The sequence below is a fragment of the Neopelma chrysocephalum genome, unplaced genomic scaffold, assembly GCF_003984885.1.
Source record: "Neopelma chrysocephalum unplaced genomic scaffold, ASM398488v2 Primary Assembly neopelma1_74, whole genome shotgun sequence".
Classification (NCBI taxonomy): Eukaryota; Metazoa; Chordata; class Aves; order Passeriformes; family Pipridae; genus Neopelma; species Neopelma chrysocephalum.
Genome location: NW_020897735.1, coordinates 9,748,641 through 9,763,640, shown reverse-complemented (window position 1 = coordinate 9,763,640; position 15,000 = coordinate 9,748,641). Strand labels below are relative to the sequence as shown.

The window sequence follows — 15,000 nt, the reverse complement described above, 5'->3', positions numbered from 1 at the left end:
TCTGGGGCTGCCTTTTACTTTTGGATTTTCAGGTAGCTAATTGGCCCTGGAGTGTGTGCATCCTGCCTGAGGGGTTGGGTGCTCAGTGATTTGGCTGGATTACATATGTTTTTATGGCAATTGTGTGTCTGCTTTCATGTTCCACGGGAATTAAGGTGGATAGAGTGTTAATTGGGGGGCCGGTTCTATGAGCACTTGGTTACTTTTATAAATTTTATGTAGCACCTTTTCTTTCCCTAAAACATTGTTGTCTAGGTGTTCTTATTTTGGGGTTGGAAGTAAAGGAGAACTTGAAATTACTTTTAAATGAAAGAACTTTCTATTATATTTATCTGTCTAGAGGCAATAAATCTGTTTCAGCAGATTAAATACTGACTTCTTTATAAAACCCTGTTTTCTCAAACCTCTTATCAGCAGCACTTGGCAGTAATCACACCTAAGGAAACTTATAATTTTCTTCAAGGAGGTGACACTGACAGAATTAAAAATGAAGGAGCCCCCTGAAAAGCCAGTTCATTACAAATTAACAGTGGTCCTAGCAAAGCAGTGGGCTAAGGCGTGTCAAATAGTGATATGGATAAAGAAACCCAGCATTTGGAGCTGTCAGCGCCGGGAGCAGAGCGAGCCTGGGAACAAATTAATCACATATTGTCAACGCAAAGTTGCATCAAATTAACACATCGGATTCCAGCATATTAATGTGAGAATGCTTTCACCTGATTATTACTGCAAACCATTGCCACTCTCTGACTGCAAAGATATAATTAAATTGCTAAATAGAAAGTGCATATAATATCTCTGCATGCATTTAGGATGCATGAGCTGAAAAGATCACATCCCAGTAAGTGACAGTTTCTATTTGTAGGAAAACTTTACTTTTTTTTCCTCTCTCTTATTTACTTGGGAGTACTAGAGGATGAAATTAGAAAAGTTAGTGCTGTTGTTTGCACTCCCTACAACTTGGTAAAACTCAGGTTGGGTTGAAGGGATTGGCTGTGCTGAGTGTGAGGTTTAGCTTCCCTCTGCTCCTGGTGTTCTTGGGGGCAAGGAGAGGGAGGAGGAGGGCTGTGGAGTTTTGGAAGAAGAGTATCTAAAAGCAGATATTAATACCTTAGTAAAGATGCAGTTGGTTGATCTTAGAGAGGCTGCTGGTTGATTTGTTTAAAATTGAACCTCACTGATAATCTGAGATCAGACAGTGCTTAAATTGGGTACAATTATTACACATGCTGTGTCTTGACGTGGCTTTGCTCATGGATTTGTTACTGGCAAAACCTGTGCTGGTGTTCACAGAATCCCAAAATCCCACAATAGTTCGGGTTGGAAGGGACCTCTGGAGATCATCCAGTCCAACCCCCCTGCCAAGGCAGGGTCACCCAGAGCAGCTGGCACTGGTGATTTGGAATGTCTCCAGAGAGGGACACTCCACACCCTCCCTGGGCTCCTGTTCTACTGCTCTGCCACCCCTATGGACAGAAGTTCTTCCTCGTGGGAGGTGAAACTTCTCATGGGTTTAGTTTTTGGCCATCACTCCTCGTCCTGTCCCCGGGCATCGCTGAAAAGAGCCCAACACCATCTCCATGGCACCCCCTGGATGTGTTTGCCCTGCACCTGGGAGGCAGCAGGTGGAAGGTGCACTTCAGGTGCAAGGTACCAGCCACTGGTTTTGTGGGAGAAATGGTCCTTCTGCTCTAATATTTGATTTCAGTAACTCCCATGGAGTGGAGCCTTTGGCAGTGCAAGGGGAGCTGTGAGAGGGGCCCAGAGTCAGAGCAGGACCTGGGAGTGGGATGGCAGCTCTTCTTAAACGGCCAAATGCTTTTTCTTGGCATGAAATCTTCCTGAAGAAAAAAAAAGGAAAGGGAAGGCAAACAGCTGGTACAGTGAAACATGCAGGAAAATTGGTGATGCCTTGAAATTAAAAGCATTTTTTAGGCCATGGCCATTTAAAGCAGCTTAATTAGAATTAAATAATTTTAAACAGTTTTTATAATGCACTTGTTAATCTTTTGGCTGAATCATATTGCATTTTATTCTATCTAATTGATTTTTAGCAATTTACTAATGTCATTATCTTTCGCTTAATTACAGATCAAACCAAATGAAAAACGTATTCACAAGTCGAGGTTCTTAACAGCCAAAGAAATATGGAAATGTTTTATTAGCAAATGTTTCTAATGGCTGCTGTTTGCAGGAGGGTTGGATATGTCCATTTAACAGACATGCTTGTTGGGAGAAACATTCTTGAGGGAGGGAAGGTTGGGTTTTTAATTTCTCTCAGAATAGTCTTTTAGACTCTGCCTTTACTCTGATCCTAGTACTTGAAAAATGCTTTTAAAGCATTGGTAGTAATTATGGAGTAAGGACTCTCTTACAGGTCTGTACAAGCACCATAATATCACTAATCAAAGAGTTCTTGTTTTGTAGTTAAACATTAAATGTAAATTAAGTGATAATTGGTTTATTCTTGATTCCAATATAAATTTATATTTTATTAAATTATTTTTTTATTTATTTAAGATTCTATTTAATATTCCCCACTCAGAATTTGTAAAGATAATATAAAGGTCAGGTTTTTTCCATGTAAATTTTTTTATTTCCCTATCTGAAACAAATAGGGAAAAAAAATCTCATTAGCTTCTTAATACTAGTACAGCTTGCATTGAAGAACTTTGATTTACTAACAAGAACAGTTTCTGAGCAATTTGTGGAGATTGAGTTTATGAATTAGTCATACCTCAGGCTGCTATGGGCCTAAATCCTGGGGAAAAAAAATGTTGAAAACACTTAATGTCAGAAAGTGTCCTGCATCAATTAAAGTTGCTTGAACAGCCCACCAGGGCATTTTCTCATGCAATATTTTAAGGGCAAAAGTCTCCTGAGGTTAAACTCTCTAACGGTACTTTCACAGGTCCCCCCCAGTGCCACGAGGCTGGAGAGGGAGATCTGTTCTTGAGCTGGCTCTTTGTGCTGGATCCAGCACCACCCTGGTGTCCATCTAACATTTGAAAAGTCTCAGTGTGGTTAGTCCTGGATCCTTCCCCCCACACTGTGGGATCTGCCCTGGCACAGCAGGTCCTGCGGTCCTGGTGCCATCCCCACCCCACAGGGTGTGACCTGTTCCTTGAGCCTTGCCCAGGAGTACAAATATCTTCCTGAGTGCAAGGAAACTTGGGTGTAAGGGGCAAGTTTGGGGACTGACGCTGAGAAAGAATTTACCTGATGGAGGAAATCAAATCCCATCTCCATGGGCTGCCTGAGTCTGCATCATGTTCTGTCTCTCTGGTGGTTTTTAAATTGAGGGGGGAAAAGCTGTTGTGATAGTGTCACTAAACACTGCAGAGCAAATTTCTATATAAAACCCTTCCTAGGTGGGAAATTCCAGTTAATAATTTGGAGAAAAACCTGTAGTAAAACTTGAGCATGTTAACTATTGAGAGTTTAATTTGAGCTCTGGGGGAAATGATCTATTGAGGAAGGCACAGTAAAACTGATGAGATTGCAGGCAGGTTTTACAGATGATTTTCTCTTTCTTTTAAGAATAATTGAGTCATTTTAATGATAAGCCTTGCTTGGCTTCCTTGAATGGACTGCATGTAATTAGTTGTAGCTTCAACTTTGAAATGTTTTGACAGAAAATGTATCACTTAGCACGTGAATCCTTTCTAGCATCTGCCTTTAATATTTGTTCATTTTCTGCAACGCACAACTTCGCTACTTCAGGTCAAACCCCAGACACGGCTCTGCTCTCTTTGTTATCTCGATTGTTTCCTTCAGGATGAGGGAGAATAATTGCACAGAACATCTTTCCCAAGCAGCTGGAGCCCCGTTCCAGCTGACTGCAGCACCTGCGAGGCCGGTGGCGGTGCCGGGGGCTGCGGGGCCGTGCCAGCCCGGGCTGGCGGTGCCGGGCGAGCGCGGGCGCCGCTGCCCTTCTGTGAGCTTCAGCTGGCAGCGGTGCCAGGGAATGCAAAGTGTCTGGGTTAGACTAATTAGAGGGATGATTTGTGAAACGCCGGCTATTTATTTAATTAATCACCGGCACAAAGCTATAAAACCCATATTTTAAAAATCCCTGTTAGTTTGCCATGTGGTTAATAGATTGTGGCACATTAAAAAGTGACACGGTGATGTATTAAAAATGTTCCACCTAAGGTTGGCTGATGTCCTCGAGGAACTTGAGCTGTCTGCTTTGTGCAGCAGAAGCAGAGGATTAGAGGCTGATCTGTTCAAGGATTGAATATTTCTGAAAACATTTATCTTTTGTAGAGCATCTGTTCGTTAAAATAGATCGTGGCACGTTCCTTAACGCACAAATAATGTTTATGGTGCTGTTTTAATTGTAAGTTTTTTGTTGCATTTTGTTATTACAAAGAATAACTCTATTCCTCAGTATTAAATTGTAATGTTTATTAGTAAGTAAAATATAAATAATTCTACTAAAGAGGCCATTCCTTCTCCTCAGTGAGGAAGCCGGGGATGGTTTGGGGTAATTGATGCATTTCTGCTGCAGCTGGAGCAGTTGCCTTCTGATCAATGTGAACGTGTGTTGTCATCCTTGAGCAGAACTGGGGCTGCACAGGCAGGGTGAGCTGGTGCCACCACAGCCAGTGGGACATCCCACCCTCTGCAGAGCAGCAGTTCCAGGTCTGTGTTGGCCTTGGGCATGCAGGGAAGGAGCGTGTGGGGCAAAATGCCACGGGAACATGGCAGGGGAGGACCATTTGTCCTAAACCTGGCACCTACATGGACATAAACACAGCCTGGGCTGTAAAGGGGATGGACCTGGGGCTTCCCCCTCCATCCAAATAATGTTTGTCAGAAAAAAACAATACCAAAAAATCATATTCATAGCACTCCAAGTAAACCAGTTTTAAATTCATAGAGAGTTTTATAAATGAATGTGTTACTATGATTGAAACGTGCTGTTACCAGCATTATGTGTCTTATTCTTTGCTCAGGACTTACATAATTCTATTAATTGTGGGAGTGAATGCCAAGCAAGAGCAGGCAGTGATTTGGGTCCTTGATGATGTGGTGTGGTTATTTCTGTAAATCCTGGGTTTGAGGTGCATGTAAAGACGTGTTCAGGTGGAAGCGTGGAAGGAAACTGTCCAGCTCGGAGGTGATGTTTCTCAGCTGTGTGTTGTATAATTAACTGGTACATTAGGAGGGGGCTGGAATAAAACATGAGCATGTTAATGCAGCCTGGAGCTGGGGTTGTAGTGATCATTGCGATGCAGAGGACGCATTGCTCAGAACTGCTGCTGCCACTGCAGCCTGGGAAACATCTGGACCTTTAATTGACAAATCGTGTGGTGCTGTACAGAGCAGGCATGCTAAGTGAAGTCAACAATTTAGAATAAAAAATAATAGTGTGTTATTTACCTTGTAGTTAAATATTCATACTTTGTTATGCTTTGGATAACAGGAAATTACTGGGTTAAATTTTTATGAATAGTGACAGTGTGAATAAGATAAATTAAGTATTTAATGATGTTAATGGAATTTTACATCGTGATCTGCTAACTCTGCAGCAGAAGCTGGGATGATACAAAGGGAGAATCTGCTCCTCAGAAGGGAATAACTTTGAGGCTTGGTTGAGGACCTGTGAGGGCTGGCAGCGTGCTGAGCATCCTGCAGCAGGCCAGGGCTGCTGTGCCCTGCTCTCACTGGGGTGTTCTCCATAAGTGGCTTAGGAATAACAAAAGGAATCGTGTGACCAAAGCAATGAAAAACTCCAGTGCTGTTCTAACCACCTGATGAAATAAACCCCATTCCCTTTGGCCATGGTGGGGCACAGTGTGGTGGGTTGGAGGAGGAATGGTGTAAAACTGCCCAGATGTTCATGTGAGCACCCAGACTGAGCACTGGGCCTCTGAATATTCCATGTGCAACTGGGCAGGCATCTCCTCCCAGCCTGTTACAGATCAGATGCCCAGGCTGTGCCAGCACTGTTTCCCATGTGTCCTGCCTGTGTGCTGTACTCCACACCCGTGTGTTGTGTTGTGCCCCACACCTCAGGCTGTGCCCATCACCATTCCCTGGGTCTCTGCTGGGGCTGTGGGTGTGCTCAGACCCTGCTCTGCTCCCCCTGTCTGCTCAGAGCCCTCTGCCAGCGGGTTCAGAATATTGTGCCTCATTCTGGGGGTTTCTGCCACGTGCTTACTGAAGGCTTTTAAGGTATTTGATCATCCAAACTTAAAAAAATTTATCATCCTTTCTTTTAGATGACCCTTCTTTGTCTACTCAGCCTCTCTAAAGCTGTTTTGCTTATGAGTTAATATGACTGACTGTTTTATTTCCACTTATTTTGGTAAAGAAATAATTGGTCTAAATTTTTTAATTTTTTTCAAGTCAAAAGATTAGAAAATGGTGCTTTTCAGTGGTCATCTTAGAAAAATATTGTCCCTTGTGTTGCTATAAACATCCATGCTCTGATCCATTAGAACTTCTCTATGTTGTAAATGCTGAGTTAATATATTTCTATTTTTCTCCTTCATATATTTCCTGTATGTTATTAAATACATATGTAAGTTATGTTCAGAAAGTGGTTGCTGGATCACAGATTGTGTTAAATACCCTGTCACCCAAACCAAAAAACATTTAACTGAGTTTAAAAGTGAGAAGACATTTTGCATTTGGGAAAGGAGAAGCATTTGTTTCCATTTTGTGCAGTGTTTAGTGTTGTTTGCTGGGAGGTGAGTCAATGACTTGAATTAATTATAATTACTGAAGAGACATATACTGATTGAGCAAATAAAGTAGTAAGCTCATTCGTGCCAAGGCCATCTAATTAAATGCTAACTTTGGATAAGCTAGATGTGCATGAAAGATTAATTTTAAGAGGTTTTTATGACTCCCACTAAATAATGATTCAGTAAAATCTTTGCATTATATCATTAGAACATCTAATCTTAAAGTGATATAACATTTAGTCACAGAACTCCATTGTGCAGGAAGAGGCAGTAAATTATTAGTGTTGAAAATCAATCACTTTTCTCTCAGAAATGTTTATGGACTTTGTTTTAATGTTGTGCCGTGGTGTGTGGTGAAGCAGAGCAGAAGTGAGAAGGACACAGCACACACAGTTGTGCTCCCTGTTTGCAGGTACTTCACTGTGTTTAGGAGTGAGTTACCCTGGGAATGGACACACGATATTCATCAGATAAACATCATCTGGTGTGGGAGGGAGGGATACATTCCCTCATGGACTTTGATTAAAAGTTGATTTTAAATCTTAGAAGGACATTTTGAGTTGAAAGAATTGATAGAGTTTAAATATTTATTTTTGTTTAAATTTAACATACCGTAGGAGAGCATCAAGGAACCTTAAAAGAACCCATCAACAAAAATACTTGAAAAATTTCCTATGATTTATAGTACATTTTTGGTATATCCAGTTACTCCTCGCTTCCTTAAAGGACTGGTGGGATATAACATTTCTAACAATAAAAGCTTAATGGAATCAGATTTGTGATTTCCTAGAAAATTAACGAGATATTTTGTCAATTTTATTCCAGACTTCATTTGTCAGAATATACAGTGTCCAGTGACAAGCTAAAAGAATTTTTTGACAAATTAACTGTGCCACAGGTGACAGATCAGGAAAATGTTAATTTAACAGCCCCTTTATGCTTCCCAGATTTATTGGAGGCTATTAAGGAAACTCCAAATGGTAAGGCCCCTGGCCCTGAATAGATTTTCCATTGAATTTTATACTGGATCTATTAATAAAGTTTGATCCTGCCTCTTTGAATATCAGTAATTGTCCTTTATCTTCTGGATCTCCTCAGCATTTCCACTTGGAATGTAGTTTTTAGTTGGAAGCAAAAAGTGGTTATGGTTGTGGCAGTGCCTGTGGTCTGGGTCTGAGTGGTTCCTCCTGGACAGGAGACTCCAGCCCTGTGGAAAACCCACAGGTGAAATCCAGCGTGGCTCAGTCTGACTCCTGATCCCTGTGTCCCTGGATCCAGTGCCACCCCCTCCCAGGTCAGTAATTGAGCTCTGAGGGATTTCCTGCACAATTAATGTTCTGCAGGACGGACTGAGGGTATGGATTTGCTCTGTCCCAGAGACAGGGACCTGGTGGGTTGGATTTATTATGTGTTTCTGAACAAATATCACCAATTTGCAATAAACACAGTGGAGGTTTCCTCCAGACCACCCTGACATGGGATGATCAGTGTCAGCCTGACCCTCGTGTTCATACCAGTGTTTCCCACCCAATGTGACCGTGGACTGCTGGAAAGTCTGATTGGCTTCACATCTCAGGTTTCAGCCTCTCTGATACCTTATGGCAATCTGCTTTACAGACCTTTAATTAATAAAAATATTTCTCTCACTTTTTTAAAGCTCTTGAGTGTAGCAGTGGTGCCTGGAGCCATCTCCCAGGGCTGCTCTGTTGGGATTGCTCCCCTTGCTCCAAGGGTGCTTGGAATCCTCATAGGTGTATGAGCTGTGTCACCTGTCATTTTGGTGTTGAGTGTTTGTGAGTAAAAGAAAAGGATAGCTCTAATGGAGGAGGTAGAGGAGATTTAGAGATGGGGAAGAACAAGGAAAAGTTTAGTTAAAAACAGGAAACACAAAGTACCCCATGGTATGGGGCAAAGGAGAGCTGTGCTGAGAGAGGCAGCCCAGGGAGAGTTACTGTGGGGTTTGTGACAGCTGGAGACCAAGGTCCTGAACAGGGTTATTTTATAAATACAAGGTTTGGATTGTTAGTCCATAGAACAGCCTTCTGTGCAGTGGCTAATGGATAATCTTTGGTTGTTAGATCCAGTTCCTGCCTCGTTTGTCTGTTCCCTGGCTTGACACTGGGTGTGTCAGTTGTAGCCTTGGCATCAACTCTCACATCTGGTTGTCCATTTTTCTTGGATTTTCCATTGTCAGGACCCAGCATTACTTACAATTCTGCCCTCCTTGGATTTATATATGTGGCTGCCTTGGCATGCCAAGGAGCCCCATTAGTTTCCTGGGTAGCTGTTCTTTACTCCTTCCTGTGCCAACCCACTGCAGCCCCAGCTCTGCTGTTCTGGGTCTCTGCTCAGCACCACAATGCACCCCAGCACATGTGCATCCCTGGGTGCTGCCTGCACCTGGGCAAAGACAGGCAGCTCATCACCTCATACCAGTTTAGTTACTCTCAAAAAAGGTCCTGGAAGTAGAAAAGCAAGAGAGATTGTGAGGAAGAAACCCACCCTTATGTTTTTTGGCAGCTGTAGCTCTGTTGTGTTCATGATTTGGGAAGACCAGGGGTGGTGTCCCAGAGGGTCCTGGGCACACGAGCTCTCCCAAAGGCTTGTTGAGATTTATCCAAACAAAGTGAAGGAATGTCCCATATTCTATTACAAACCTAACCCCTCCTTTGAATGAGCAAAACCAATTTCTTCTTACCCTAAAACATGGGAAGAGGAGGTATCTGCGCTATAAAAATGCTTTCTTAAAAAACAAATTCATTATATTGGAATGGATTTTAATAATACTTTTAGCTATGCCAGTATGAATAACTTGAATCTTTAAATTCCTATTACTTCTCTAATTTATAATCACACTGAAGGATCAAATGGTTTTTAACAATATATTGAAATTAGCACATGGCATTTAACTCCCTGTTTTATGCTCTCATTATAGATTTATAGCACTGAATCCTTTTATTCTGTTACTTAGAATTCCAAGTGATTAATTCAAGAAACACTTTCTCCTCTCAAGGCCCTTGTATGTATGGAGAGAGATGGAGATAGAGAGTTACTTTGGAAGAAGGGATCACAATGTGCAATCTTTTGTCTGTGTAAAAGATTTCTGGGTTAAAGCTGCAGTCCTACCTGCAGTGGATTAAACATTTTTTTCTTGTAAGGCAAACTTTACAGATCTCTCTGTTGCTGTGTATTTTATGGTTTATTTAACTGTCAATCTCCACAGTGCCAAATAGATTTTTTAATGCAGTAAGTTCCAATAAACCCCAATATTAATTAATTCTTCTTGGTTGTCTTCAAACAGTTCAGGCTCAGTTGTATGTGAGATTTTGTTCTTCTCTTGGCAAGCCATGGTCAAGCCTTGATAACTGGGTAGTTCTGCTCCCTCCAGAGGGCTGAGAGCTTCTCAGGTAGTGGGGGAGAACTGCAGAAAAGAGCAGAAATGTAGAAACAAGGGTAGTGCAGTTTGGAAGTCTTAGGATGGCTTGATGGGACTTCCTCCCCATCCTGCAAGTATTTGGGGGTTTTTGGATCCTGCAGGAACATGGGATCCTGCAGTGAAGTTCAGGCTCTTTGTGGAAATCTGTGAAATCACGGCCAAATATTTCATGTCCTTTTTACAGATGAACAGCAGGGAAAGAATTGGAATTTAAATGTTCAATCTTCTTCCATTTTCAAGCCATAGTAGAGTATTTTAGTTTTCCTGCTGAGGAGAGTTCTCTCTGCCCAGATTTTGCATTAACTCTGTCACACTTTTCTAATGAAATGTCCTTTCTCCACAGGGCCACGTTGGTACAACGGCAACCAAAAAAATCGATGTCTACCTCCCCCTGCACACAAGCCAAGACAAGCTGCAGCCCATGACAGTGGTGACCATCGCCAACGCCAAAGTGCACGACCTGATCGGGCTCATCTGCTGGCAATATACAAGTGAGGGCCGGGAACCCAAACTGAAGTAATGCTCCTTCTTTACTACCTCCTTATCTCTGAATTCCTCCTCTGCAGCCTCTTTGCATGATGAAGTGGGTTTCCATGTCAGTGTTTTGGTGGCTAAATGTTAGAGAGAGCACCTTGATGTGTGTCAGCGTGTCCCTCTGAGCAGCACACGGGCACCTCCAGCCACCTCTCTGTAATTCAACTGCTGGGTGCTGTTAATGATCAACAGGAAACCTTGCATCTGTAAATGAATCATAACTTCAAAACTATGGAAAAATAATGCAAACCTTACATTTTTTGTTATCACAGAGGCATTTGTTATTTCATGTCCCATCTATGTTTGGGTAGTGTTCTTAATGACTGAGATCACCAGATGTCAAATACAATCCAGAACTGTGAGTCCCTTTGCTGTGCTGGAGCACTGCTGGTGTTTAGTGAGAGCTGTTCCTTTATCCTGGCAGGTGACATGAGATGCATAAACAGGTTCTTCAGAGCCCCTCACCTGAGCAGCTTTTGTTTTAAAACAGTTCTGTAAAATACTTCTGGTTTTGCTGGGTCATGGAATATAAAATAAGGACTTAAAATAGTTTATTATAGAGTTCTCAGAAGCAGTTGCTGGCAGGGATATCCCTGGTGCAAAGGAGGTTGATGGGTTTGTTTGGGTTTTTCTATATGAGACAAATTTCAGTTTGTTGTTGTTCCTGGAATATTGGATGAATGGGGTGGGTCCTGAATTTTACAGTTTGCTCTTTTAGCATTTTTCAGGAGCACTTGAGACCTCAGTAGCCTTATCTGCTGTTGTAGCACAGTTCTGAAGGGATAGGGAGGTGCTGGGAGGTTGCTGGAGCTCCCACCAGGATTTGGTGATTTCTGTTCCATAGATACAAGGCACACAGGACAGAGCCCCTCTTGAAAACAGTTTCATGAATATTGTTGCTTTGGGTATAGGTTTTCCCTTAGATCTTCTCAACAGACAGATGAGATGTTTCTGAGGTTAAACACTTCAGTTTGATCTGTAATTTTTTTTACACTGGAAAAGAAATATAAAAGTATTTGCAGACAGTGCCATTTAATTTGCTGTTATTGATTTCTGTTCATTATATCTTAAGTCCAAAAGAGTGTCCTTTAGGTCTGATTAGGTTATTTTTTAATGACTGACTAACACTAATGTCAGTCTTTGGACACACACATATTTTTCAGGAGCACAGCACACCTCAGACAGAACATGAGGAGAGTGTTCCATGAACCATCACTGCCCACAGCAAAAGGCAGCAGTGGGAGGAAATGAATTTCACTGTCTGCCTTGAAGGATAAGATGTTATGATGTGTCAAAGAGTGATCATGAGCAAGGAGGCTGTCCAATGTAATCAAATTCAGGGCAGAGAGAATAAAATAAATAATGGAGGCGTGAGTTCCCCAGAGCACATGTTAGACACAGCAGCAAGGGAGGATCTGGGCACAAAATGCTCAGAATAAGGGGCAGAGCCTTGAGATTCCAAGTAGTTTGTTTTCTTGTAGGTTCTTAATTATTTCTCATGTCTCCATCGTCTTTTTTTAGCATTGCTGATGCCACTCCTGGAGCAAGGATTGATTAAATTATAACCTAATTCTCATATTCCAAGTAAGGAAAGAGCTCGTGTAGGGTGCCCATTCCACACTGGCCATTTGTTCCTGATTCAGTCAGGTGAGAGTGTAAAAAGACAAAATGGGATCATTGTGACACTGAAATACATACAGAGGATGCCTGAGAAATGGAATACAAGGCATGTGGAGTGACAGCTATACCTACTATGATACTGTGTGAGAGTAGAGAGGAGATTGTAGACTTTGTAATTAAAAAAAACAACCCCTCTGTCTTTAAGAAAATAATATATTACTGCCTAATTCTTTTTCCTAAAAGGTAGATGTAAGAGTCTGAAGTGAGTGAGCACTAGTTGACAGCTTTGAGAACATTCTGTATTCAATTAGGCTGCCTTTTTTATTATAATTGTATTATATTTGTCTGTATTCAGTCTCTTGATCCAAGGAACCACTGACAGTGTTATCAACCCTGTCCCTGGCCTCTTATACATGAACTTGGGTTGTAACCCAGTGGACCTTTCTCTTGCCAGCCCCTAACAGATGTGCTGGAATGGTTCTGCCTGCAAAAAATAAACCAAATCTCCTTCTAGGAAGAAATCAATAGTGAGATGCACAATTCAAATACAGTTGCTATTTTTAGAAGTGAGCAATGCTGTTGCATCTCTCAGTTGTGCTCAGCTTGTTCCTGACTTTGATCTCAGCCTGATGGAGGTTCAAGGTGCAGAAGTTTTACCCACCGGACTTTTGTTTTTCAACAATTTGTGACGACATCTGTGTTAATGTTCAGGAGCCCAGTCCATCACTGAAGACATTTGTAACCCCTTTATTTTATGGGATTTAACTGACAATGTCTCCCATGGCAGGGGATGGAACGAGATGAGCTTTAAGTTCCCTTCCAGCTCAAACTGTGCCCTGATTCTATGATTCATAGAAATCTAACTAGAATAGGAGAAGGATCCAAAAATCATGCCAGGCATTTCCCATTACAGAGCAGAATCTGCTGTATATGAGTTATTGTGGCCTTTTTTTTTGGCTTGTTCCTGCAGGCCTGGCCACGGTGCAGACACACAGCCCCAGGCTGTGGGCTCCAAGCCCAGTGCTTCCCAGTTCTCTCCCAGCACTGCCTTTTACCCATTCCCCCAAAAGTTCCTGTAGCACTCTAGAAGTCAAAAATTAATTCTGCATCAGTGTTCCAGGTCTTCATAACAGTCCAGAAGCTCAGGAAAGTTTCTTCACTAGTATCTCAGAATTTTCAAAATTCAGAGTAATGAATGTTGCTGAAATACCTTTTTGTTAGCAAATTTGCAGCTTACATTAACAGCAATGCATCATTATTCCCTGCTTTCCATAATAAATGTCTTAGTCATGACAAGGTGCCTATAGATCACCTGGACTAAGCACTCTCAATAAAGCACAGTTGCAACCAAAGGTTTGTGAATTAATTGAGAAAACTGCAAATCAGGTAGTCAGTGAAATAATTCATTGTCACATCCAATCAATAAACTTTGTAAATCAACTCATTTAATTCAAAAAATGATCTATATAGATCAAGCGACCAATTAAACAATTAGCATACACTTTACAATTAATTAATTTAAGCATCAATCATGCAATTAAAACTCTAAATTTAAACTGCAGAGTTTAGAAATGCACTGCCACGTGCACCTCCAGCTCTTCTGCGTGGCTGGGGAAAGGCCTGAGTGCTGGCAAGGTTACAGTTAGAAAGAATACTTATTTTTGGGTCAATAATTTAAATTGAAGTGACAGTTGAAATAGATTTCAATGTTAGGAAATTATGATTAATACCTGTTTGATAGCTATAGATAGTTGTTTCCCTGTGGGCTTTTCATCTGTGTAAAGAAAGAGGCTCAGCTCTTTATTTCCCACACTGTATCTGTTACAACTTTCTGTGTTATTTAGTCCTGCTTGTTGGTCTTTATTAATTCTTAACTACCTTTAGTGACTGGACTTCTTGGACACTTAGAAAAGGTAACTTTTCTGCTAATCATTGCTGCTGGGTTGGACAGATTCTTTACTTTTCCCATAGTTCATGACCCTGTTTACCTGCCTGAGAGCACTCTCTGCCTTTCCAGCCTACAGACCCTAAACCTTCACAGTTGTTTGATCTGTGAAAAATCACACACTGTTTGTTCGCCTTTAGTTCTGAAATGTAGTCAACATATAAATAAATATATTTATATGTTTATATATATATTTATATGTTTATATATATGTCTATTTATATTTAACAAATGGAGAAATACCACTCCCAGCTTTATGAAGTCATGAAACCTTTATGGACTTTGGTGTATTTTAATCACTGTCAGGTTTTGCTTGTGGTGCAGTTAATGATGAGGGCTGACTATTTTTGCTGTAACTCACGTGGCAGCAGGATGTGTTGGGGCTTTTGGGGCCATGTTATGTAGGTGTCAGCAGTGTCTGTTCGGGGTGTTCCCCCCGTGTTTGGTGCTCGATGGCTGCCCTGGGCTGGGTGTGACTGACCCTGCCCCGTGTGTGTTGCAGTGACAACGTCAATGCCTATTGCCTGCACATCGCCGAGGACGACGGGGAGGTGGACACGGATTTCCCCCCCTTGGACTCCAACGAGCCCATCCACAAGTTTGGCTTCAGCACCCTGGCCCTGGTGGAGAAGTACTCGTCACCCGGGCTGGCGGCCAAGCAGTCGCTCTTCGTGCGCATGTGAGTGTGGGACGGGCTGGGGATGCTCTGCCCTGGGACAGCCCAGCCTGGGGGCTGCTCTGCCCTGGGACACCCCAGCCTGGGGGCT

The 15,000-nt window shown here is 42.0% G+C and overlaps 1 protein-coding gene across 3 annotated transcripts in view; it reads left to right on the top strand.

Moving 5' to 3' along the window:
* Positions 1-15,000, top strand: part of MAPKAP1 (mitogen-activated protein kinase associated protein 1) — an 85,914-nt gene that overhangs the window by 25,032 nt on the left and 45,882 nt on the right. For all 3 annotated transcript variants that reach the window (XM_027687693.1, XM_027687694.1, XM_027687692.1), the window contains 2 exons: positions 10,478-10,650; positions 14,736-14,912. In XM_027687693.1, the coding sequence (XP_027543494.1) occupies positions 10,478-10,650; positions 14,736-14,912 (350 nt within the window). The remainder of the gene's footprint in view (positions 1-10,477; positions 10,651-14,735; positions 14,913-15,000) is intronic.